Source organism: Corythoichthys intestinalis, unplaced genomic scaffold (genome assembly GCF_030265065.1).
Source record: "Corythoichthys intestinalis isolate RoL2023-P3 unplaced genomic scaffold, ASM3026506v1 HiC_scaffold_23, whole genome shotgun sequence".
NCBI lineage: Eukaryota > Metazoa > Chordata > Actinopteri > Syngnathiformes > Syngnathidae > Corythoichthys > Corythoichthys intestinalis.
Genome location: NW_026651592.1, coordinates 441,688 through 465,852, shown reverse-complemented (window position 1 = coordinate 465,852; position 24,165 = coordinate 441,688). Strand labels below are relative to the sequence as shown.

Here is a 24,165-nt window from a genome sequence, read left to right as displayed (position 1 = left end):
ACATTTTGAATAATAAATATAATTAATTTCCTTCATTTGATGGCTGGGTTGAAACAAAAGTGGTTGCGCGACGTCTGTATACGGGGGTTTTCAGAGTTAAACGGAAAAATTAAAAATAGTTTTATTGCGCCATAAATCTGCTATGGCAGCATATAGACATATTGTTCTATCAAACACAACAGTTGTTTTGGCTTAAAATACAGCAGTTTCTTTTAAAGAGGAGTGCAAGAGCAGAAACTGCTTTTTCAGTCTTGTCTGTGTTTTCCACTAGTGTGTGTATATATATATATAGTCAACCACCAATTGTGGAAGTTCTCCTACTTGAAAATTAATTGTCAACATGGGTAAACCCCAACCATGAGAGACACAATGTGGAAAGAAAATAAAAAATAGAAAATCACATTGTTTGATTTTTAAAGAGTTTATTTGCAAATCATGGTGGAAAATAAGTACTTGGTCAATACCAAAAGTTCATCTCAATACATTGTTATATACCCTTTGTTGGCAATAACGGAGGCCAAATGTTTTCTGTAACTCTTCACTCTTCGCCTGGTGTAAAGAAATCAGCTGTGGGAGCAATTATTAGAAAATGGAAAACATACAAGACCACTGATAATCTCCCTCGATCTGGGGCTCCATGCAAGATCTCACACTGTGGTGTCAAAATGATAACAGGAACGGTGAGCAAAAATCCCAGAACCACACGGGGGGACCTAGTGAATGACCTACAGAGAACTGGGACCACAGTAACAAAGGCTACTATCAGTAACACAATGCGCCGCCAGGGACTCAAATCCTGCACGGCCTGATGTGTCCTCCTGCTGAAGCCAGTACACGTCCAGGCCCGTCTGCGGTTCGCTAGAGAGCATTTGGAGTTTCCATAAGAGGACTGGGAGAATGTGTTACGGTCAGATAAAACCAAAATACAACTTTTTGGTAGAAACACAGGTTCTCGTGTTTGGAGAAGAATACTCAATTGCACAATACCCACTGTGAAGCATGGGGGTGGGAACATCATGGTTTGGGGCTGTTTTTCTGCAAAGGGACCAGGACGACTGATCTGTGTAAAGTAAAGAATGAATGGGGCCATGTATCGTGAGATTTTGAGTGAAAATCTCCTTCCATCAGCAAGGGCATTGAAGATGAGACGTTGCTGGGTCTTTCAGCATGACAATGATCCCAAACACACAGCCAGGGCAACAAAGGAGTGGCTTCGTAAGAAGCATTTCAAGGTCCTGGAGTGGCATAGCCAGGCTCCAGATGTCAACGCTATTGAAAATCTGTGGAAGGAGTTGAAAGTCCGTGTTGCCCAACGACAGCCCAAAAACATCACTGCTCTAGAGGAGATCTGCATGGAGGAATGGGCCAAAATACTAGCAACAGTGTGTGAAAAGCTTGTGAAGAGTTACAGAAAACTTTTGGCCTCCGTTATTGCCAACAAAGGCTACATAACAAAGTATTGAGATGAACTTTTGGTATTGACCAAATACTTATTTTCCACCATGATTTGCAAATAAATTATTCAAAAATCAAACAATGTGATTTTCTGGGTTATTTATCCACATTCTGTCTCTCGTGGTTGAGGTTTACCCATGTTGACAATTACAAGCCTCTCTAATATTTTCAAGTGGGAGAACTTGCACAATTAGTGGTCGACTAAATACTTATTTGCCCCACTGTATATACATTTTTTTTCCCCCAATAATGCCTTCTGATTTGCTGAGGCGATTTCCAAAGCAACACTTGTTGATTTTGGCATGCGCCTGGGAATACATTTTCTCAAATTTACCCCTTGTATTTCAATGAGGGGGGATGAGAATTGTAGATTTGCACCCAAAATGAATCAAGTATTAGCCTTCCAGTTTTCAGGGGTGACCTCTTTTAAAGAGTGTGCCTCACCCTTGCGTGTACATGGGGGGGAAGATAAGCAGTTTGAAAGCTTAGTTAAATTCTCTCGCATCCCCATCCCCCCTAAAGTCCCCCAGGCCTTGAGCATGCACTCCTCAGCATTCCGGCCCGGTCAGGTGTGAACTGCTGGAGGGCGGGCGAACCCCTTTTTATGTCATCCCTCAACAGCTGCATTAAAAACCCGCAGTGGACCCGGCCCCCTGCTGCCGGGCATTAAGAGATGCTAATAGCGCGGGGTTGGCGTGCCTTAGATGCGGCGGCCGGGAGCTCCCGCTGGCAGCCTGGCGGAAAGCCCACGGCCACCGTGAAACGTAGGCGAACAAAAGGGGGCCTCGTCAGTCCCTCCCAATGTGACTAAAAAAGAATGGAGTGGAAAAACAAAAAAGCCACACCGTATCCTTTCAGCCTTCTATTTATTTACCTCGAAATCCTGCACAACACTTAAATCCTAGGGCTGCAAGATGACCCCGGGCGAGTGTGATGCAAAGTGATAAAAAGCCACCTGCTCTGCAGTGCAGCACACAGACTGCGAGCTTGTTTCATGACAATTAAAAGCATATCGTGAAAAGTCATTTCCCCCCACTCTTGTCTGGCTTTTTAATTGCCTGTCGGCGTGGCGTTTAAAACACCCGAACGTGTCGCGTTTGTCTGTTGTGTGACAGCGGTGAGGTGTTGCAGGACCAATTTGTTTTAACTGCTGTGTCTTTTTGCATACTGTATTTATGTTTTTAGTAGGGCTGTCAAAATTATTATTATTATTTTTAAATTAATCACGTTGAAATATTTGACGCAATTAACGCACATACACCGCTCAAACAGATTAAAATGACAGCAGTGTAATGTCTGCTTTAGGGCTGTCCCAAACGACTAATTTTCTCCCGATTAGTCAGCCGACTATTTTTACGATTAGTCGACTAATCTAATAATTAAAAAAAAATTTTTTTTTTAAATTTTTTTTTTACTAATTTAGCAATGAAATTTTTGTTGACGCTTATCAATTCACAAAAAATATATTGGAACACTTAAATTATTTATTAAAGTACAAATAAACATGTAAATAACAATAATAAATCACAAATAAACAATGAGTTCAAATGCTGATAGAATTAACTAGTGTAGCATCCCGATTGGGAAAGATGGTCTCTTAAACTGATGGTTTACAACTTTTATTCCATCCTTGATGTAAACACACTGTAAGAGCTACGGTGCACACAGATAAAACAACACAATTAGAAATTAACAAAAACTTTTCACCTTTTTCCTTTGAAACCTTATTTATATATCAATGAATTGCCTATATGAATTGCCTTTACCTTAAATTATTACCTTATCATTGACAATCTCTCCCTTGAGTGCAATCACTGTATATACTGTATATATTTATGACATTTTAACCTTATATAAACCATAAAATAAACCATAACATGAAATAAACCTTTCAATTAGCATTAAGAACAATACTAATACTAACTAATACGGATTTACGTCATCGATGACGTCGACTACGTCGACTACGTCGACTAGTCGGGACAGCTCTAGTCTGCTTGTTACTTGTTTTTTAGTGTTTGGCGCCCTCTGCTGGCGCTTGGGTCCAAATGATTGTATGTATGTTTCCGGCCCTGTCCGCCTCCCTGGGCCGCGGCGGCCGCGGCTGCCCCCCGGCCGGCGGGGTCGTTAGCGGGGCCTCTTGGGGCCCGCGGGGCCTAGGGTGAGGCTTGTTGTCCCTTGCCGGTGGGGTGGACGCCCCCTGGTCGCCGGCGCTTGGTGTGGCGCCTGCTCGGGGTGCGGGGTGGGTGCTCGGTGGGTGGGAGGGGGGTGGGCGGTCGCGGAGGCGCCGTGGGTGTTCTGGGGCGGGGATTGATCGGGGCCCTGACGCTTCTTCCGCCCTGGGGCCGGTGGTTCTGGTGGACGGGGCCACGCCCGCGGGAGCCTGCCTCTTAACTCACGCACTTCTCACTTCGGCACTGTAAATATTTTTCACCCTGGCACTTACATGCTCATACATTTCTCCGGGGAGAGTTGGGACGGGGCTTTACAGTCCCGGCCCGACTCCCCCCTGTTTTTAATGCACCACACACCAAGGTTGTGGGATGGTTGGGACCTGCTGGGGGGGGGGGGGCCTCACGGCTGCCTCCTCACCACAGGCCCCGCCATCCCTGCACCTTTTTTAAATGCACCACACACATCATACTCCACAGGAGAGCTCTGGCAAAGGGCGGTGGGACGGGCGGCTGGACAGAAACTCCATGCTGCGGTCCCACTGCCCCAAGCCAAGCTCTCCTATTTTAATGCATACATTGCACTACCCTCCCCTCACACCCCCATCACGGTGCTGGGTGATGGCTGCCAGTCGGGAACCTGGCAGCCACAGTAATAGGGTGGTAGGTGGGTCCCACACTTTTTCTATATGGCGTGGCTCCCGGGGTGTGGCCTCCCCTCTGCCTCGGCTGCCGGCCGCGGGAGTGGGTTGGGGGGTCGGGTCTCCGATCTTGCGTCGCCCCATGGCAGTCCCTGGGCGTTCTCCTGCCTCCGCCTTCCCCTCTCTTCTCTGGCTGGGCGTCCGCCCTGCGCTCCGTCGCGGGTCGCTGGCTGGGCGCCGGTGTATCAGCGGGGTGTCGCCTGCACCGGCGGGGGACCCTGCCTTGCCTGGGGCTTGGTGGGCCGCTGGGGGTCCCGTGGCGTGCCGTGCCGGTTGGGGGGCTGTGGCTCGTGGTCCGGGTGGGCGGGCGGGGGTGGGTGTAGGCGTGGGGTTGGTGATGCGTCCCCTCCTGCCATCCCTGAAGGCCGGTTGATGGGCGCGCGGGTGGCCCGGGGGACCACCCTGGGTCCCGGGGGGGGGTGACGGTGGCTCCTTTGCTGGGCGGTTGGAGGAGGGATGGGCTGCGCATGGATCCCCCCGCCCCCCCGCCCTCCCCGGGCTGGCTGGGTGTGGGCCGTGGCCCTGGGTTGGTGCCCGCGCGGTCTCTCCGCCCGTCTGCGTGGCTGTCGCGCGCCCGGTGGGGCTTGCGTGCTGCTGGATGTGGTAGGGCATGCTCGGGTTGGGGGTTCCGGTGCCGGGATTGGCGATGCGGCGGCGTAGGGTTGGTCGCCAACGGGCTTTCACTCATAAGAGATTCACACGATTACTGGGTTCTAGATCACAGAACTGATTTGTGTACACTCTACCCCTTTCAATCACTTAGTTTATAGTCTTATAGACACCCCCACCCCCATTCTCCTCTTTCACTGGCCAATAGGCCCCCACATGGTGTAAACCGGAAATACATCTCGCTGACGATAGCACCAGCATATTAGTAACTAGTTTAGATGTTCAATGTATTTCTTGTTGTTGTTTGTGTATGTGTTTCTTTTCTTTCTTCTCTTGTATTTCTTTTCTTCTGTCCCCCCATAATCCCTTCCTGTTCGCTGCTTTGTCATAATAAAAAGGTATTTTGAATGATCACAATGGGAGTATGTCAGACTCTCAATGTGAAACATTAAAACTGTTCAGAATCCGGGCACTTAGACTTCCATTCTCTGTGTCAAACAGCTGAACAGGACAGGTTTAAAAAAAAAAAAAAAAAAAAAAAAAAAAAAACAAATGATTGTATGGGTTTAAGCACAATGAGTGAGCAAGGTGTAATTATTGACATCAACAAAGGTGAGCAACTAGTTTAACTACTTTAATATAAAATTTCTATAATTTCTACTAACATTTATCTTTTACGAACTACAAGTCTTTCTATCCATGAATCGCTTTACGAGAATGTTAATAATGTTAATGCCATCTTGTTGACTTATTGTTACAATAAACAAAGTCCTTATGTACCGCATGTTGAATATATATATTTGTCTTGTGTCTTATCTTTCCATTCCAACAATAATTTACAGAAAAATATGGCATATTTTATAGATGGATGCGATTAATTACGATTATTTAATTTTTAAGCTGTAATTAACTCGATTAAAATTTTTAATCGTTTGACAGCCCTAGTTTTTAGATATATATAGCGGAAAACACAGACAAGGGTGAAAAAGCAGTTTCTGCTCTTGCACCCCTCTTTAAAAGAAACTGCTGTATTTTAAGGCAAAAGAACTGTTGTGTTTGATAGAACATTATGTCTATATGCTGCCATAGCAGATTCATGGCGCAAAAAGCCCCCGAACTATTTTTAATTTGTCACTTTTCCCTGGAAGCCACCGTTTACAGAAGTTGCGCAATTGCTTTTGTTTCAACCCAGCCATAAAAAGAAGGTAAGTAATAATATTTATTATTCAATATGTCTGTCATTTTTAGCTTTTTAACGTGATTAATTTTAAAAATTAATTACCGCCCGTTAACGCGATACTTTTGACAGGCCTGGTAAATATATGAAAATGAAAATCTCGATTACTCCTTGATGTCTGCGATTTCTACATCGCGACTCTTGTTATATTACCATGTTTCACCCACAAAATCCCCCCAAAAATCCAGCTGTGGCCATTCAGAGCTGTGTGTTGACACTCGGTGATACATGCTACATGGAGTTTTTGGATCGAAAAGAGGTAAGTACGCGATGATGTCTCGCTAAAATCATGGCGTCTTTATTTATGCTCTCACATCCTGTTAGGGTTTTGCTCAGGTGTGAAAGTGGCTAGAATTTCTTGCCGGAACTCCCCGACGTGAAAGTCGCCACGGAGCCAGAAATTTTGTTTATTTATTTATATTTTTGGGGGGGAGCGGTCAAACCTTCTAAAACTACTGAAATGCAAAGAAAACTGTTTGGCACAGTTATTACACATTCAAAAAGTGATTTTAGATATAAGTAACATAAATTCAGAAAAATAAGTACAAATGATATTATACAGAGTGAAATGGAATATATTTTGAAGATCGAGCAAACATTGACTTTTTTAAATCATAAAGGAAATGAATAAGTAGCCTAACATAAATGAACAAATATAAGTCCAAAGTGCACACTGACAGCTAAGATGTTCTGAACCTCCCCATCAGAGCAAATGCAACTAAAAATGAGAAATAAGCCTCCTCATGTCTTTCGTTGCTCTTAAAGATTTGATCCATTTTCTGTTGCATTGCCCTTTTTTTGTTGCATCAATTCAACAAACTTTTTTTTTCTCTTTTTTTTGCTGTTCCAGAAAACATGCACATTTGAACCAATCAGAGCTAACTATCTCTGCTGATCACGTCAGTATGTCAGCCAATTGAACGGACAAGTGAGTCCAGGCGTTTTGCTTTGCTGTGTGCATTGGCACGTTGACGTAACTCATCATCGTCAGACACAGATAACTGCAGCAGCTGGGGAAACCTCCATGCCGTCCGTGGAATAAAATAAATGATAAATATCGGTGGAAACGGATTACGCTACACAAGCAATGTATTATGCTTGTTGTTTACACTTGTGTATGTAAATCTGATGTTGGTAGATTGTTATCTCCTTGGAGATGAAATGCAATTGTTGCAGCTTAGCATTTTTTTTTTAATAGCGTTTTGACAGTTGCCGTTATATTTTTGGAATAAAAGCACCGTGTACCGGAATAGCATTCCGGCCCTGAATCTTATACCGGAACTGCGTTCCTGACCGTTCTGACCCACTTTCACCCCTAGTTTTGCTGTTAAAAAATATATCTATTTTTTTTTTTCAATGCCTTCCTGTTCAAAATTTTTCTTCCCCCAGAAAATTGAGATTTTAAACTTTCCAATGATGTATCACACATGCATATAGGACAATTTTGAAATTTGGCCAAATTGGGGGTCTCAGAGCGGAACTTCAAGTCACCTGGTTGTTTTCCGCCATGGATATATTTTTTTCAATTTTTGGGACATTTTTGACTAATATCTTTTGTTTTTATGTCACATTTATTAGCATTTAATTTCATTTTTAGCTAATATATTTTGGATTTAAATTGATTTTATATTTTGGAGTATTATTTTGTATCACATTTTTGTACTTTTAGTCAAATATTTGGCTATTTCTACATTTAACTTTGGGGTAATATTAATACATATATGTTTAATATTAGTTTTATGAATTTGAGCATTTTTGTATCAGTTCTGTACCTATTTATTATATATTTTTTCTATGTTGAATTTCTTTGTATTACATTTTTATACTTTTAGTCATATATTTTGCCACTTTAGAAATGTATTTTTTGGGTAATATTCATGTAGTTTGTGTAATATTAGTTTTATTTTGGGGGCAGTATTTTTGTGGACTATATGTTCGTTTTTGTATCATATTTTTGTGAAATATGTGGTCATTTTAGTCAGCAAATAGGATGCAATATGTTGGGTTTCCATTTTTTAGTCATATGTTTTATACTTTTAAAATTTATTTTTTGCATAATGTATTTTTTTGGGAATATTTTTGTATTTGTTTTGTGGAATTATTGCCTATTTTTGTCAACTAACAGTACGCAACGTTTTAATTATTTACGTATGTTTAGCTAATAACTCATATATTTTAGTGTAATTTTTTTGGTCGTGTTTTCATTTTGATTTAGTCTGATATTTGTATTTAATATTATAATCATTTTCTCTTTTATTATTGTGTAATAGTATTGTATTTTTCTGCAATCCCTACCAGTTAAAATGGATTTGACATCTATTGCCATCAAAGGCAATAAACACGATCAAACTCAAGAATAACTGTTTTAAATTTGCAGAAAATTGTTATGAAAAGTACCTCTTAGAAGAAATCATACTTAAATGGCTGCTCTGATGAAAAATGCCAGACTGTAATTTCTCTGTCTTTTAAAGCTTTTGTGTCAAATCATGATAGACATGTCTATCATTAAAAGAACCTGCCTTCACGTGTTGAATTTAATCAAACCTAAAGACAGTGAGTGCAGGCATGGTAATAACCAAATGCAAAAAAAAAGCTTTTAGGTACGCTCGGGCCCTAATATCGGTTAGTTTTAACTGAGAACGTATGAGAGGTAACAGGTGGTGAATTTAAAAAGTACTCTTTAGACATGTGCCGGTTACCGGTTTCACGGTTTACCGTGGTGTGAAAACGTCGCGGTTTCAAAACCGCTAAATTTTTCCGTCAGACCGTAATACGGTATTCGCCATTTTTCATGTGTCAAAAACGCAGCCAGAAGTGGCGTGGCAGCACTCACCCGCTCCCGTTTGTTGTTGTGTGTGAAAGTGACTATCGGCTAAACAGCCAACGAACCCTAAACAAATACTCCAAACATAAGGCTTCTTTTCTTCAATTTATTGAGCTCTCAAATCGTGGTAAGTGGAATATACAAAATGAATACATTTAAAACGTTGTACAATTGTATTTTTCCAATTACAGTGTGACTAGCTTCAACAAATTAGCACTGTGAAAAAGTTCGCCAAAAACAAAACACATATTTTCCTTTGAAATTCGATATGCAAACTAACTAAAAGCTTACAAAGACGAGTGTTAGCCTAGGCTTAGCTGGGAGAGCAACTTCGTCGAATGTTAGAGCCGCAGAGTGAGAAAACAAGCTTGATTCACTTGAATAAAGGGGAAAAAGGCATAGCATCAAAGATCGTTAATTGAGGAAAGATGATTTTGCCCTAAGGACAAATCCATGTTCGTTGGATCAAGGAGAGGTCTCACTCTCAATGATTTTTTTTGTTTTTTTTTAGATGAAACCTTTCCACAACAATATTTACATTTTAACTAACTTATACATTTTTAACTAACTTATTAACTTTTGAATTCTTTGTTCTTTATAACTCAAAGGCATGACATCATGTAGACTAGAGTTGACACAGTGGCAGAAAATGGCGAAACTTCACTTGAGCTTTTCAATCCTCAAAAAAAATTATGCAGTATAAATTTTTAAAAAATTTATTCAGAAGAGTTTTTACTTTTTTATAGAAATTATTTTTTTCTTGCTCTAAACTTGAGCAATTTGAGCTGTGGCTGTGGGTATAGTCTATGTTATATTTTAATTTTATTTAAAATATTTGTTTTTTTTTTATTGATAATTTATTTATTTTAACAATACATTCATATTCCAATTTGCAACTATGTTCAAAAAAAAAAATCCTGTTCAATGGGGAAAAAAAAGTTTTTTTAACCCATATATCTCAAAATAACACATTTTGGAGCTATAATTGCAATACCGTGATACCGTGAAACCGCGGTATTTTTGCTCACGGTTATCGTACCGTCAAAATCTCATACCGGCACATGCCTTCTCTCAACCTATTTTAATTAAAATTTAGGAGCACCTAGATGGAATATATATACACAGAAATCTAAGTCAATATTCAAAGAAAGAATCCGAAAATTCATTGAAGGCTCAGTTTTATTTCCTTTTATATAGTTTTATTACATATTGATCTCACTGGACGGGCATTTGAAAACCAATTGTTTTGTATCAAGTGTTTTATTGTTAAAATGGGTGTCATTTTGAACATAAGTGTACATAAGGGAATAGCATCCTTTCCCCTACTTACTGTTTGTATTACTCTTACACACCCAATATAAAGTAAATAGCATTTAAAATTTTTGTTTAACAAAGCAAGTAGAATATATTATATATTATGAGTAGTTGGACTTGGAGTGATTGGAATTTGCCGCCCCAGGATAACAGATAAGGGCATAACAGATACAGTGGGGCAAATAAGTAAATAAGTCAACCACCAATTGTGCAAGTTCTCCTACTTGAAAAGATTCGAGAGGCCTGGAATTGTCAACATGGGTAAAACTCAACCATGAGAGACAGAATGTGGCAAAAAAAAAAAAAAAAAAACAGAAAATCTGATTTTTAAAGAATTTATTTCCAAATTAGAGTGGAAAACAAGTATTTGGTCACCTACAAACATGCAAGATTACTGGCGGTCAAAGTGGTCTAACTTCTTCTCACGAGGTCTAACGAGGCTCCACCCGTTACCTGCATTAATGGCACCTGTTTTAAATCGGTATAAAAGACACCTGTCCACAACTTCAGTCAGTCACACTCCAAACTCCACTATGGCCAAGACCAAAGAGCTGTCGAAGGACACCAGAGACAAAATTGTAGACCTGCACCAGGCTGGGAAGACTGAATCTGCAATAGGTAAAACGCTTGGTGTAAAGAAATAAACTGTGGAGCAATTATTAGAAAATGGGAGACATACAAGACCACTGATAATCTTCCTCGATCTGGGGCTCCATGCAAGCTCTCACCCCGTGGCGTCAAAATGATAACAAGAACGGTGAGCAAAAATCCCAGAACCACACGGGGGGACCTAGTGAATGACGCTGACGGAGCAAGACAAGCAGGTCATGGCCAAGACATCTACAAGCCCGCATCTTGACCACCAAATCCCGCCATCAGTGCCTCTGGGGGCCAAAAATGGACAGTCCAGAACAATGGCAGGACATCCTGTCTTACCACAAGGAACACCTAATTACAAGAAGACTCCACAGCTGAGAATTTGAACACTCAGCGCTCCTTGGGAACTGTGACTGACAAAATCTCCAACTCTGGTTGCCTTGGCAACAGTGAAGCACGTACTCTTTGGCCCAACCTGCAACAGAAAATTACCCAAACACACCCTTCTCCCGGACCATATTCCGCCTCACCAGAGTCTTCAAAAGACTGAATTCTTAAGCTAGCGCTGTCTTTTCTCGGGAACATTTTTGTGTACTTGTTGTTTGTAGAGCCTGGAGCCAGCTTTCCTCCTTGCCTGGGTCTATATGCTGTTTTGGCTTGCTGTATGATTGCTATTCAATTGGAAAACATTATCAACTTGTGTTTCGAACCCTATTTTCAGATTTTTAAAATAGAGTCAGAACAAGAGGAAGACTACCACAAAATAGACTGATCCGAAAAGCCGCTGTGGGACCGACGAATCAAAAAAAAATGGACAGATCTGAAACCAATATTGCAGACGCGGTGGGACCGTCGGAACCACAAAATAGACGGATCCCTTACTTGACTGAGGATCGAGGAAAAATGTTCGGGCGCCAGTTGTAACGCGTGGTGGGTAGGATAAAAAAAAGGGGGAGAAGCTTCCACTTATGCACATTAGTTCACTAAAAATAATAATTCCGCCATGACCACTCACTTCACTATCCTTGTTTCCATTTGACTGGAAATTGCATCCAAAAGCAGCACATCGTGGCATTTTACTTCACGAGTTTACGCAGCAATAAGAAATTGTTGAATACGCTACACATTTGGGAAGATGCCAGCTATACGTCATCACTGCGAGCCCTCAAACCATGGCGCCAACTAACGGTCAAAATATGGACTAAATATTATAAAATATTGCCATTGATTTAACATTTTATGTGTTTTTAACAACATATTTTAGTACAAGAGAACAATTGTGGTTTATTAGAGCCTACATGTATTTAAGTGAGAGGATCACTTTAAGATGGCGCCTGTTTACTTGTGCGGGAAAGTCTGTCATTTCACATCTAGTCTAGATATATGTGATATCTACTATAGCCGTATGTTGCTGTATGTTTGTAGAAACTAGCAACTTACTGGGCGCTGTTTGTAGCGGCTGCCGGCCGCAGTCAGGTATTATCATTTTTTTGTTTGTTTGTTTGTTTGTTTGTTTGTTTATCTGGCGGTATTAGCTGCACATGATATCTACTCTCGGTCCGTTCCTCATTGCATCCCGATGACCGTGCTGACTGCGTTTTATTTCCGCTTTACCTGGTAAAATTCAATAATCGGAATTTAGATGTTTGTGAATCATTCTCGAAACTTCCATGGCCGAATCGCGAATAATCTAAGAATAGGAAATTTTGCACGCCTCTAATAGCTGATATAATTAGTTGAAGGTTGACTTTTTTTTTTGGTAAATGGTGTTATACTTATATAGCGCTTTCCCACCTTTCAAGGCGCTCAAAGCGCTTTACACTATCTCGCCATCTACCTACTGGTGACGCTACACCAGGAGCAACGTGGGGTTCAGTATCTTGCTCAAGGACACTTAGACGAGTTCATCAGGGCGGAGAATCGAACCCACAACCTAAGGTTTTGGGGGACAACTACTCTACCACTGAGCCACGCCACCCCACTGTCGGATAGGGATTTTTTTTTTTTTTTTTTTTTTTTTACTTTTTTGCCAAAATCATCAATATTAAAACAATGAAGGCCTTGGACTACTTCAGTTGTGTGTAATGAATCTAAAATATATGAAAGTCAAATGTTTATCAATACATTACAGAAAATAATGAACTTTATCAAAATATGCACATTTTTTGAAAAGGTCTAGTAGATTCATAAAAAGTTCGGTGTGGTAAAACTACTGTCTGAAGTACATTTTTTCCCCCAAAAAGTGAACTAAATGTAACGGAATAAATGTAACACGTTACTGCCCACCTCTGCTCATTCGTTATTGGTTCCACATTCCTTTTCAGATGCCGTGTTATTCTAAATGCGCTTTGCTCTCAGGGTGAATACAAACAAAGGTTCACTTGGAGGAAGGAGTTAATCCCAATCACAAAGGAGATCAGAGAAGCCCCCGCGTTGTTTTTCTTTTGCTGCCACACAACTCATTAAGCCCGCGAAAAGTTGCTGCATTGCACCACATCACTTGACGGAGCAATTACATTTGGAAATTACACAGTCGAGCCATCGAATCAAACGTCCGATCGTGTTTCTCGCCTACCGTTTAATGAACTGATTGAACGAGAAGCGTGCGTTTACTGACAAAGGACATTTTGATAGCACCTGATGCCTCCATCGAAACGAAGCATGTTTGAAATAAACCTCCATCCTTCCAAACGCGAAAAAAGATGAATATTATCATATTTTTCAAATGTCAGGATTTCATTAACAAAACTGTCAAAAACTGCTTCTCATTGTTTTACAGTCTTGTGTAAAAATTAGGACACCCCATTAAATATTTAGTCCTATATTAAGGAATGTTCATATAACAATGTCTGATCTTGTTTTTCTTTATCCCTGTAAAAGAAAGTGATTTAGTCATAGGCGGAGTTTGACTTTTGGGGAAGGGGGGGGGGGGGACAAACTGTTGAGGACCCCAAAACGCAGTGTCAGCGATAAAATTAACTTACAAGAATATAAGAATAAGTTCACAATAAGCGTTTTTGGTTTCCCATTATTCTTGAGGTGAATTCTAAATCAGGCTGCTTAGGCAATACTTTCCATTGAATTTGGTGGGCCCACCGGTGTGTGGCCAATGTAGTTACCCCAGTCAAAAATTGTATCCCCTGGGCGGTGCCATATGGAGGTAGATTTGTGTCTTTATTATTCAATAAAAAAAGTTGCTTCAATTAAAAAAAAAAAAAAAAAAAAAAAAAAAAAAACGATCCTTCAATCAAAATGTATATTTTAGACCAAAAAAAGTTGCTTCAATCAAAAAAAAAATAATTCCAATCAAAAAAAAAAAAAAAAATGTTTTTCTCTGATTTATTATACATATATATATTTATTAGGGCTGTCAAAATTATCGCGTTAACGGGCGACAAAACTTTCTTTGGGCCTTGCAAAATCAATCAAAATCCAGTAAAACAGCCGGGAGCGAAGGGCCTTGCTCTGGGAAAATGGCTGGGAGTGAATGAGTTATACAAAATACAATACTATTGGACTTTTTGGATAGTTATTTTGATATTGAGGGGTATTTAAAGTGTTGATTCCAATTTGCGCGGAAATTAGGGTTAAGTCGCCTGCGTAGGAATGGAACTCATTCGTAACCCGGGGAATACCTGTATAAGGCTTGTTTAATTTAGAGACTAGCTTTTTCAAATGACTTTGGGAGAGAGCAAGACCAGCGCATTTGTGAGCCAGTCTATTGGAAAACGGGCAACTTTGGTTATTTTTTTAATGGGTTTGTTTACAAAATTAGTACCAAACTACTTTTGGAAAGTTTACTCCTAACCACTTGAACAAAGAAAAGCATTGAATACTGATGCTTTGGAGGCCATTGACAACTACGGACATCCAATCTACTTTGACTGGGAGGGGCTAGCATTGATCGATGATCATTCAATTCGAATGAATTGAATGTAAATCACCTTCAATGTCAGCCAAGTTAATTTGCACAATAACATTAAACCATTTACAAAAGTAGGAAGGTTATTGATGTATTTCCTTAGATCACTGTCAATTAGGGGTGTGACAAAATATCGAAATGGTGATATATCGTGATACTTTGTATCCCATAAGGTTATCGATATGCCCCTGCCAAGAATCGGGTTATCGTTTTGAAAAGGTATCAATGTCTAAAAAAAAAAAAAAAGAAAAAAAAAAAAAAAAAGAAAAAATTTGAACCAACAATTTGCGACCAACATTTTCCACCATAATAGTGTCTCAGTCAACTTTAAGGCTGCATTGACGGTGCTCGACGCCAAATCCATTTAGACTTGGAACGTTCGTTGATTCGAAACCAGAGCATTCACAGTCATTCTGTCCGATTTTCAGGGCATTTACAGGTCATTTTCTGTTGAGTTTGAGTCACTCCCTATTCATTTGGGTGATTCCCTGGTCATTTCCTGTTCTGTAACTCAAAATAAACAGGAAGAGACCCATAAAATACCCCCAAATCAACAGGAAGTAACCAGGGGTGAAACTGGCTAGAATTTTTTGCCAGAACTCCCCGGCGTGAAGGTTGCCACGGAGCCAGAAATTTTACTTATTTATATATTTTCTTTCTTTTTTTTTTGGGGGGGGGGGGGGGGGGGGGCTGATCAAACCTCTGACACAACTGAAATGCAAAGAAAATTGTTTTAGCACAGTTATTTCTATAGCACAATTGAAAACTGATTTTCATTCAAAATTGTATTTTTTTATCAACAAAAACAGCAGTGACCCCAACCTCCAACTCCTAATTTTTATTTTCCCTCATTTCCTCACATACTACATGCCAAATCTCAATTTTAATGACTTAAGAACATAGGATGTATATTAAAGTTGAAGTCAGGGCCGGCCCAGCCTATACGCAGACTATGCAGCTGCTTAGGGCCCCTGACCACTTGGGGGCCCCTAATCTGGCAATTGTTTTTTTTTTTTTTTTTTTTACTACAGTGTGCTTTATTTGACTTTTGTGAGTTTTGATACTTGATTACAAGCTTGAAAAATAAAAGTTCTTCCTTAACTTCTTTCTTTCCTCTTTTAGAAAGAGGTTTGGCGCTATCTACTGTAAGTACTGACAATCATTTGGGGTGAGAAGTTTTAAGTATACAGTGCAACAAAATCTGATTAATATACAAAATATGGACGTATGGGTTGGATTGCATGTATGGGTTTCACAGTATACTGTGACGAAATGGTGGGCCAAAAATACGGGACCCTTTGCATTATTTTGCTTAGGGCCCCCAAATGACCTGGGCCGGCCCTGGTTAAAGTTAATGTAAACATTTACTTTTAATAAGATATGACCAACATACATTCAGAAAAGTAAGCACAAATGACAAATTATGCAGAGAGAAATGGAATATATTTTGAGGATCGCGCAACCATTACTTTTTTTAAATCATAAGGAAATTAATAAATAGCCTAACATAAATGAACAAATTTAAGTCCAAAGTGCACATTGGCAGCTCAGATGTTCTGAACCTCCCCATCAGAGCAAATAAAACTAAATATGATAAGTAAGCCTCCTCATGTCTTTCGTTGCTCTTAAAGATTTGAAAGATTTGCATTGCCCTTTTTTGTCGCATCAATTCAATTTTTTTTTTTTTGCTGCTCCAGAAAACATGCACATTTGAACCAATCAGAGCTAACTATCTCTGCTGATCACATGTCAGTATGGCAGCCAATTAAACGGATAAATGAGTCCAGGCAATTTGCGTGTATCCGCACATTGACATGATTCATCACCGTCAGACTCAGAAAACTGCAGCAGCTGGGGAAACCTCCATGCCGTTGGTGGAATAAAATAAATAATAAATATCGGTGGAAACGGATTACGCTACACAAGCACTTTATTATGCTTGTTGTTAACAACACTTGTGTATATAAATTTGATGTTGGTCGATTGTTTTCTTCTTGGAGATGAAATGTATGTGTGGCAGCTTAGCATTTTTTTAGGGCTGTCAAACGATTAAAATTTTTAATCGAGTTAATTACAGCTTAAAAATTAATTAATCGTAATTAATCGCAATTAATCGCAATTCAAACCATCTATAAAATATGCCATATTTTTCTGTAAATTATATATATTCTGTAAAATTAATTGTTGGAATGGAAAGATAAGACACAAGATGGATATATACAGTGGGGAGAACAAGTATTTGATACACTGCCAATGGGAAAATCCATTGGCAGTGTATCAAATACTTCCCCACTGTACATTCAACATACGGTACATAAGGACTGTAGTGGGCATTTCACTCTTCTGTCATTTAAATCTGTCTATGCTGTCCTCACTCCGAAGCGTCTACTTTTTCCAAAGCTAGGCAGCTAGTGAACGACGCCTTAATAATCAGACTTCTTCCTTTTTCATCTGATTTATTAATAAAATAGCCTCTAGCCATTGTCCTCTTTAGACCGTCATAAAACTACAAAAAAAAAAAAGTACACAAGCATTGCATTAGCACCAACGTTAGCTTAGCACGCTATACAGGTTCACTAAACATAGACAAAAAGCGTCTCATACAAAAAATAAAACATTTCGCTTACTAACATAATATGTACATTCTTTACAACAACCATACCTACGGACAAATCTTGTCCAAGGATCATATAAGCACAACATTACAACGTAGGCTTCAGCCCGAGACGTCGTGCAGCCATATGAACTGGCCAGAAAAAAAATAAACCATGTCGCAACGCGACCACAAGAGTTCACTGTTGTGCTGCAGCACAAAAAGCCTTGCTGTAAAACTTACCAAAAGGCAGAATACTGTCTGAGCGGGACATGTGCGTTAATTGCGTCAAATATTTTAACGTGATTAATTTAAAAAATTAATTACAGCGCGTTAACGCGATAATTTTGACAGCGCTAATTTATTTATTTATTTATTTTTTTACATAGCATTTTGACAGTTGACGTCATATTTTCGGAAGCAAAGCACCGTGTACCGGATCTGCGTTCTGGCCCTGAAACTTATACCGGAACTGCATTCCTGACCGTTCTGGCCCACTCACCCCTGGAAGTAACTGAAAATGAACAGGTAAATAACCTTAAATGGCCCAAAATGACCTCATTGCCTGGCATTGGCTGCCACTACCGGTCATAGACGTCCAATCCGTTTGAAGTGGGAGGGATGGCAGTGAATGAATATCGATGTTCATTCGCTGCCATCCCTCCCACTTCAAACGGATTGAACGTCTACTAATGATAAACCCATTCCAATTCACAGCAGAAGCTTGTTTTTCTGTTTATTAGTTCTTTGTAGAATATCCTAGAATGATTTCCTGACCAATGTATCGATAATCGTTGTATCGTCAGATCATGGTTATCGTGAGCTTTGTATCGCAAATCGTATCGTATCCTGAAGTACCAAGATGTTCCCACTCTTACTGTCAATGAATAAAATAAATATACCTCCATGAATTCTTGCAAGGAACAAGGTGCCAGACCTAGGATTCTAACTTAGACCATCACAATTGCGAGGCAGAGATTTCAACCGCTACTCCAATCCCTCTTGTTGAAATCCAAATCATCCATCTTTTTGAAAGCAACATCTGAAACCCGCAGAGCCGGCTCGCCACCCGTTTCCCGAGGCTGTGTATCAACTCAAAAACTTTCTACCCTTTCAAGCGGACAGCAAAAAACAGAAGGTCCGCGTTCTCGCCCACAGCCATCGGCACGACCTACAACACAACGGATCACTGGAAGGCCGGGCCTCCAGAAAGCAAACAGAGTTGAGAGACCACTCACCGTCAGCAGCAGCGGCGTACAAGTTCCCCGAGCCGGCTTTAACTAAGAATGAACCGGGGCCAAACTCATCCTCCGACTCCGAGTCCCGGGCTGGCTGAGCCGCACTGTTACCTAGCAACCCCCCCTGGCCGTGATTGGCCGCGACACAAGGGGGAGGGTACGGGAGCTGCTCAACAGGGGAGGAGGAGGCGGAGGAACAAAGCAGCGGAGGACCTGCGGACCACAGAAACGACACATGGTGGTGGTGGGGCAGTGGGTGGGTGGCAAACACACCCAAATATCACACACAAAAAAATCCAAGACTTCAACGATAATCACATAAAGAAAAAAACGGCAACAACAAGATGTTACTCGAGGTAGAAAGCATAGGCGGAGTTTGACTTTTGGGGCAGGAGGCCCAACATTAGATGACCCCGAAATGCAGTGTCAGCAAAAAAATTAACTTACAAGAATATTTATAATAATTGTTCCGATCATGTTTTTTTGTGTTCCCGATCCGATCGTTTTAGTTTGAGTGTCTGCCGATCCCGATATTTCCCGATCCAATTGCTTTTTTTTGCTCTCGATTCAATTCCAATCATTCCCGATAATTTTTCCCGATCATATACATTTTGGCAATGCATTAAGAAAAAAATTAATAAAACTCGGGCAAATATATACATTTGGGAGAGGGATTGTAAGGCTTTAGCCAATTAAAAAAAGGCTCCTAAGGCTGCCAAAATTCACTCTACTCATTTTACACTGCCTTTTAGCTTTCTCTGTAGGTCAAACAGCGCCATTACAGATTGAGCGCGACAATGCGTGAGTGGGTCGTGCAGCGCATGCATTAATTGCATTAAATATTTTAACGTGATACATTTTTTGAAAAATTAATAACCGCGTTATCGGGATAAATTTGATAACCCTACCTTAAGCCTAAACTAAAGACTCTGGATGAGTGTAACATATTATGTCTGTAACGTTAAATACAATTAGAAAACGATTTAATTAAAAAAAATATATATATATATTAAAAAAAGGCATGTCCGATATTTTTTTGCCGATTCCGATACTTTGAAAATGACGTGATCGGACCCGATCGATCGGGACATCTCTAATTAAAATTGTTTGTTGATATATTAGAAAAATAGATTTTACTCAAATAATGGTTTTTCATTTGCAATTTAGAAATATCATGCTCCAATGAATGTATTTTGGTTTATTTCAATCAGTTTGTATACTTCGGCAATCTAGTTAAATCAGGCCCCATATACATTTTGGCAATACATTAAGCAAAAAATGAATAAAACTCAGATGAATAAATACATTCAACATACAGTACATAAGTACTGTATTTGTTTACTATGACAATAAATCCTCAAGATGGCATTTACATTATTAACATTCTTTCTGTGAGAAGGATCCACGGAAAGAAAGACTTGTAATTCTTAAAGGACAAATGTGACTTTGTATATTGTGACTAAATATTGCCATCTAGTGGATTTTTATGAGCTTTCAGTAAATGATAATTCAGCCATTTAACTTCTGCCCAAATGCATGATGGGAAGTGTAACCATGACTGTGCCTAATGGTACCAATTGATATATCTTCTCAGCGTTGAGAAATAAATTAGGGTGTTAAGAAAAAAGATCAACTACTACCTTTCTTCCCCACATTGCTTCTCACGGTAATGCTGATTGAATTGTAAGGCTTTAGCCAATTAAAAAAAGGCTTCAAAGGCTGCCAAAATTCTCTCTACTCATTTTATGTTGCCTTTTAGTTCAATGTATACGTAATACAGTGCCATTATAGATTGAACGCAACAATGCGTGAGTGGGTAGTGCAGCGCACGCGTTAATCGCGTCAAATATTTTAATGTTAATACCGCCGTTGACGCAATAAATTTGACAGTCCCACTTTAAGCCAAAACTAAAGACTCTGGATGAGTGTAAGACATTTTGTCTGTAACGTTAATTAGAAAACAATTTAATTTAAAAAAAAAAAATAAAAAAAAAAAAAAAATATATATATATATATATATATATATATATATATATATATATTAGGGCTGTCAAAATGATTGCGTTAACGCGCGGTAATTAATTTTCTTAATTAATCACGTTAAAATGTTTGACGCAATTAACGCACATGTCCCGCTCAGACATTATTCTGCCTTTTGGTTACAGCAAGGTTTTTTGTGCTGTCTAACAGCGAACTCTTGTGGTCGCTTTGCGACATGGTTTATTGCTTTCTTGCCAGTTCAATATGGCTGCACGACGCCTCGGGCTGACGCCTACGTTGTAATGTTGTGCTTATATGATCCTTGGACAGGATTTGTCCGTAAGTATGGTTGTTGTAAAGAATGTACATATTATGTTAGTAAGCGAAATGTTATATTTTTTTATGAGATGCTTTTTGTTTATGTTTAGTGAACCTGTATAGCGTGCTAAGCTAACGTTGTTGCTAATGCAATGCTTGTGTACTTTTTTTTGTAGTTTCACTACGGTCTAAAAAGGACAGTGGTTTGAGGCCATTTTATTAATAACTCAGATGAAAAAGGAAGAAGTCTGATTATTAAGGCGTCGTTCACTAGCTGTCTAGCTTTGGAAAAAGTAGACGCTTCGGAGTGAGGACAGCATAGACAGATTCAAATGACAGTAGAGTGAAATGCCCACTACAGTCCTTATGTACCGTATGTTGAATGTATATATCCATCTCGTGTCTTATCTTTCCATTCCAACAAATTATTTCACAGAATATATATATAATTTACAGAAAAATATGGCATATTTTATAGATGGTTTGAATTGCGATTAATTTCGATTAATTACGATTAATTAATTTTTAAGCTGTAATTAACTCGATTAAAAATTTTAATTGTTTGACAGCCCTAATATATATATATATATATATATATATATATATATATATATATATATATATATATTAGAGCTGAAACGAGTACTCGAGCAACTCGAGTTTAAAAACTGATCCGAGTAATTTTATTCACCTCGAGTAATCGTTTGACAGCTCTAAGCATCACGTTTTGCTAGGACTACTTTTATTGCGGGACAACGCGCTGTCACGTGCGGAGAGGAAGAAGGGAAGAAAAAAAAAAACTTACTGCAGCCGACAGCCGCCACAAACGACGCCGACGTTGCTAAATACTAGCCCGCACCATGCTGCATTGGTAACAGGTAGCGTCTGATGCGTCTCATAGAGATCACATGTATGTTGAACTAGATGCACAATGACAGACTGGGCCACGTCTGGGCAGCGTTTGTAAACAGCCGCCATCTTAAAGCAGTACAGCGCTAAGCGCTAATAAAGAGCGCTAAGCGCTAATAAATAAGATTAACGTTACTGTCGGTACTAGCTCACGTAACGTTAGCCCTGCGGAGGGCTAGGTTTCAATTAATTATGACCACTGTCGATGCGTGGCTAACGTGTCTTACATACAGGCTTTAACATAACATAGCATTGTGGAGTGATGAGGGTGTAAAATAAAAACTTAATCATGCTAACTATCAATTTTAGCTCAGTAGTCATTGCTGGATAAAACACCAAGTAGCACTGGTCCCTAATGTGCTCCAATACAGCCTGTATTATACATTTATTTTGAACACTGCAAAAACTCAAAATCCTATCAGGACTTACAGTTTAGACTAACTTAAAACTTAACTAGAACTTAAAAATGGCTTGACACAAAGAGAAATTCAATTGAAACACGTAGGAAAAAAATCCTAACTTTTAAGTGATGTGTGTTATCAAGCGTCACAGCATTTTTAGGTAAGATATATATATATTTTTTAATAAGATCTAAAAGTTTTTTGAGTGAAAGCAGTGAATTAGTCTTTTTTTTAAATTCTAGTTACATCTGAGATGCAATTGTTGGCTGTTTTCAACAATATACATCGAAAATATTGATTGACTGAAAATGGTTCAAGATTAGATGAAATGTTTTGTTTTCTCATGTATATTTATAATTGCTCTTCACCTAAAGATATATTTGTTTTATCCGATTACTCGATTAATCGATAGAATTTTCAGTCGATTACTCGATTACTAAAATATTCGATAGCTGCAGCCCTAACACACATATATATACATATATATATATATATATATATATATATATATATATATATATATATATATATATATATATATACAGTGTTGTTAATCTTACTGAAAAAAAGTAATTAATTATAGTTACAAATTACTTCTCCCAAAAATTAATTGCATTAGTAACTCAATTACCTGAATGTAAGAGTAATTAGTTACTTGGCAAAGTAATTGGTGATAATTACTTTTTTTTTTCCCTCAAAAAAAAAAAAAAAAAAAACATTGGCCACACTATGTGAAGTTTTTTGTGAAGGTTTTTGGTACAATTGGCCCGAGCCCAATTCTTTACCCTAATTTACCCTTTACCCTGAATCAACTGTTAAAAGTTGTTAAAATTGCTCCCATTATTGCATTTGTTCCCTTCTCTCTACTTTCGACATATGAAAGTTTTAAAACTGTTTCATCATTTAAAGATAGATTCAAGTCAAGATTTTGCCGATTTAGAAGTATTTTAGATAAAAAGTTACTTAGGTTCGCTAGGAAGGTTCTCTACAACAGAGCCGTCCTAAAAAGTCTACTGCTTTAAGATGGCGGCTGTCTACTAACGCATTTAGTGCCATGCAGTGTTGTTAATTTTACTTTAAAAAGGTAATTAATTACAGTTACAAATTACTTCTCCCAAAAAGTAATTGCGTTAGTAACTCAGTTACCTGAATGTAAGAGTAATTAGTTACTTGGCAAAGTAACTAGTGATATATATTTTTTTTTCTCAAAAAAAAAAAAAAAAAAAAACAACAACAACAACAACACAGGTCACACAATGTGAAGCTTAAAGGGTTTGGGGGACAATTGGCCCTAGCCCAATTCTTTACCCTCCACTTAACTAGACACAAGGGAATTGCGATAACTAGCTAGTAACCTTTGCTATGTGTGGAAGTCATTTAAAGTTGTGAATCAATCATTAAAGTTGTTAAAATTTCTCCCGTTATTGCATTAGTTCCCTTCTCTCTACTTTAAACATGTGTAAGTTTTAAAACTGTTTCATCATTTAAAGATAGATTTAAGTTTAGATTTTGCCAATTTAGGAGCATTTTAGATGAAAAAAAAATTACTTAGGTTCGCTAGGAAGGATCTCTACATCAGGGCCTTCCTGAGAGGTCTACTGCTTTAAGATGGCGGCTGTTTACAAACGCATGTAGTCCTTAAAACATGTTGGCAATGCAGCAGTGTCTGTCATTTGAATCTAGTTCTATAATATGATATCTACCGTGTCATGTGGGTGTAGTTTGTCGGCTATGGCTGCAGTCAGGTATTATTGGAGCCACCTAGCATCGCGGTTGCAACGGCGTCTTCCCCACTCCTGCTCTGCTCTCGTCCCCGTGAGTCCGTTTCTCTCAGACTTTTTTTAATTCAACCAACTTAGTAACGCATAGTAACGCACGCCTTTCCCGCCTCTGTAC

At 39.2% G+C, this 24,165-nt stretch overlaps 1 protein-coding gene across 7 annotated transcripts in view; it reads right to left on the bottom strand.

Annotated features, from left to right (window-relative positions):
* The window catches only part of LOC130911193 (teneurin-4-like), a 599,534-nt gene that overhangs the window by 355,894 nt on the left and 219,475 nt on the right, over nt 1-24,165 (bottom strand). For 6 of the 7 annotated variants that reach the window (XM_057828990.1, XM_057828991.1, XM_057828993.1 and 3 more), the window contains one exon: nt 18,662-18,874. The exons of the other annotated variant lie outside the window; for it this stretch is intronic. In XM_057828990.1, the coding sequence (XP_057684973.1) occupies nt 18,662-18,874 (213 nt within the window). The remainder of the gene's footprint in view (nt 1-18,661; nt 18,875-24,165) is intronic. 7 annotated transcript variants of the gene reach the window in all.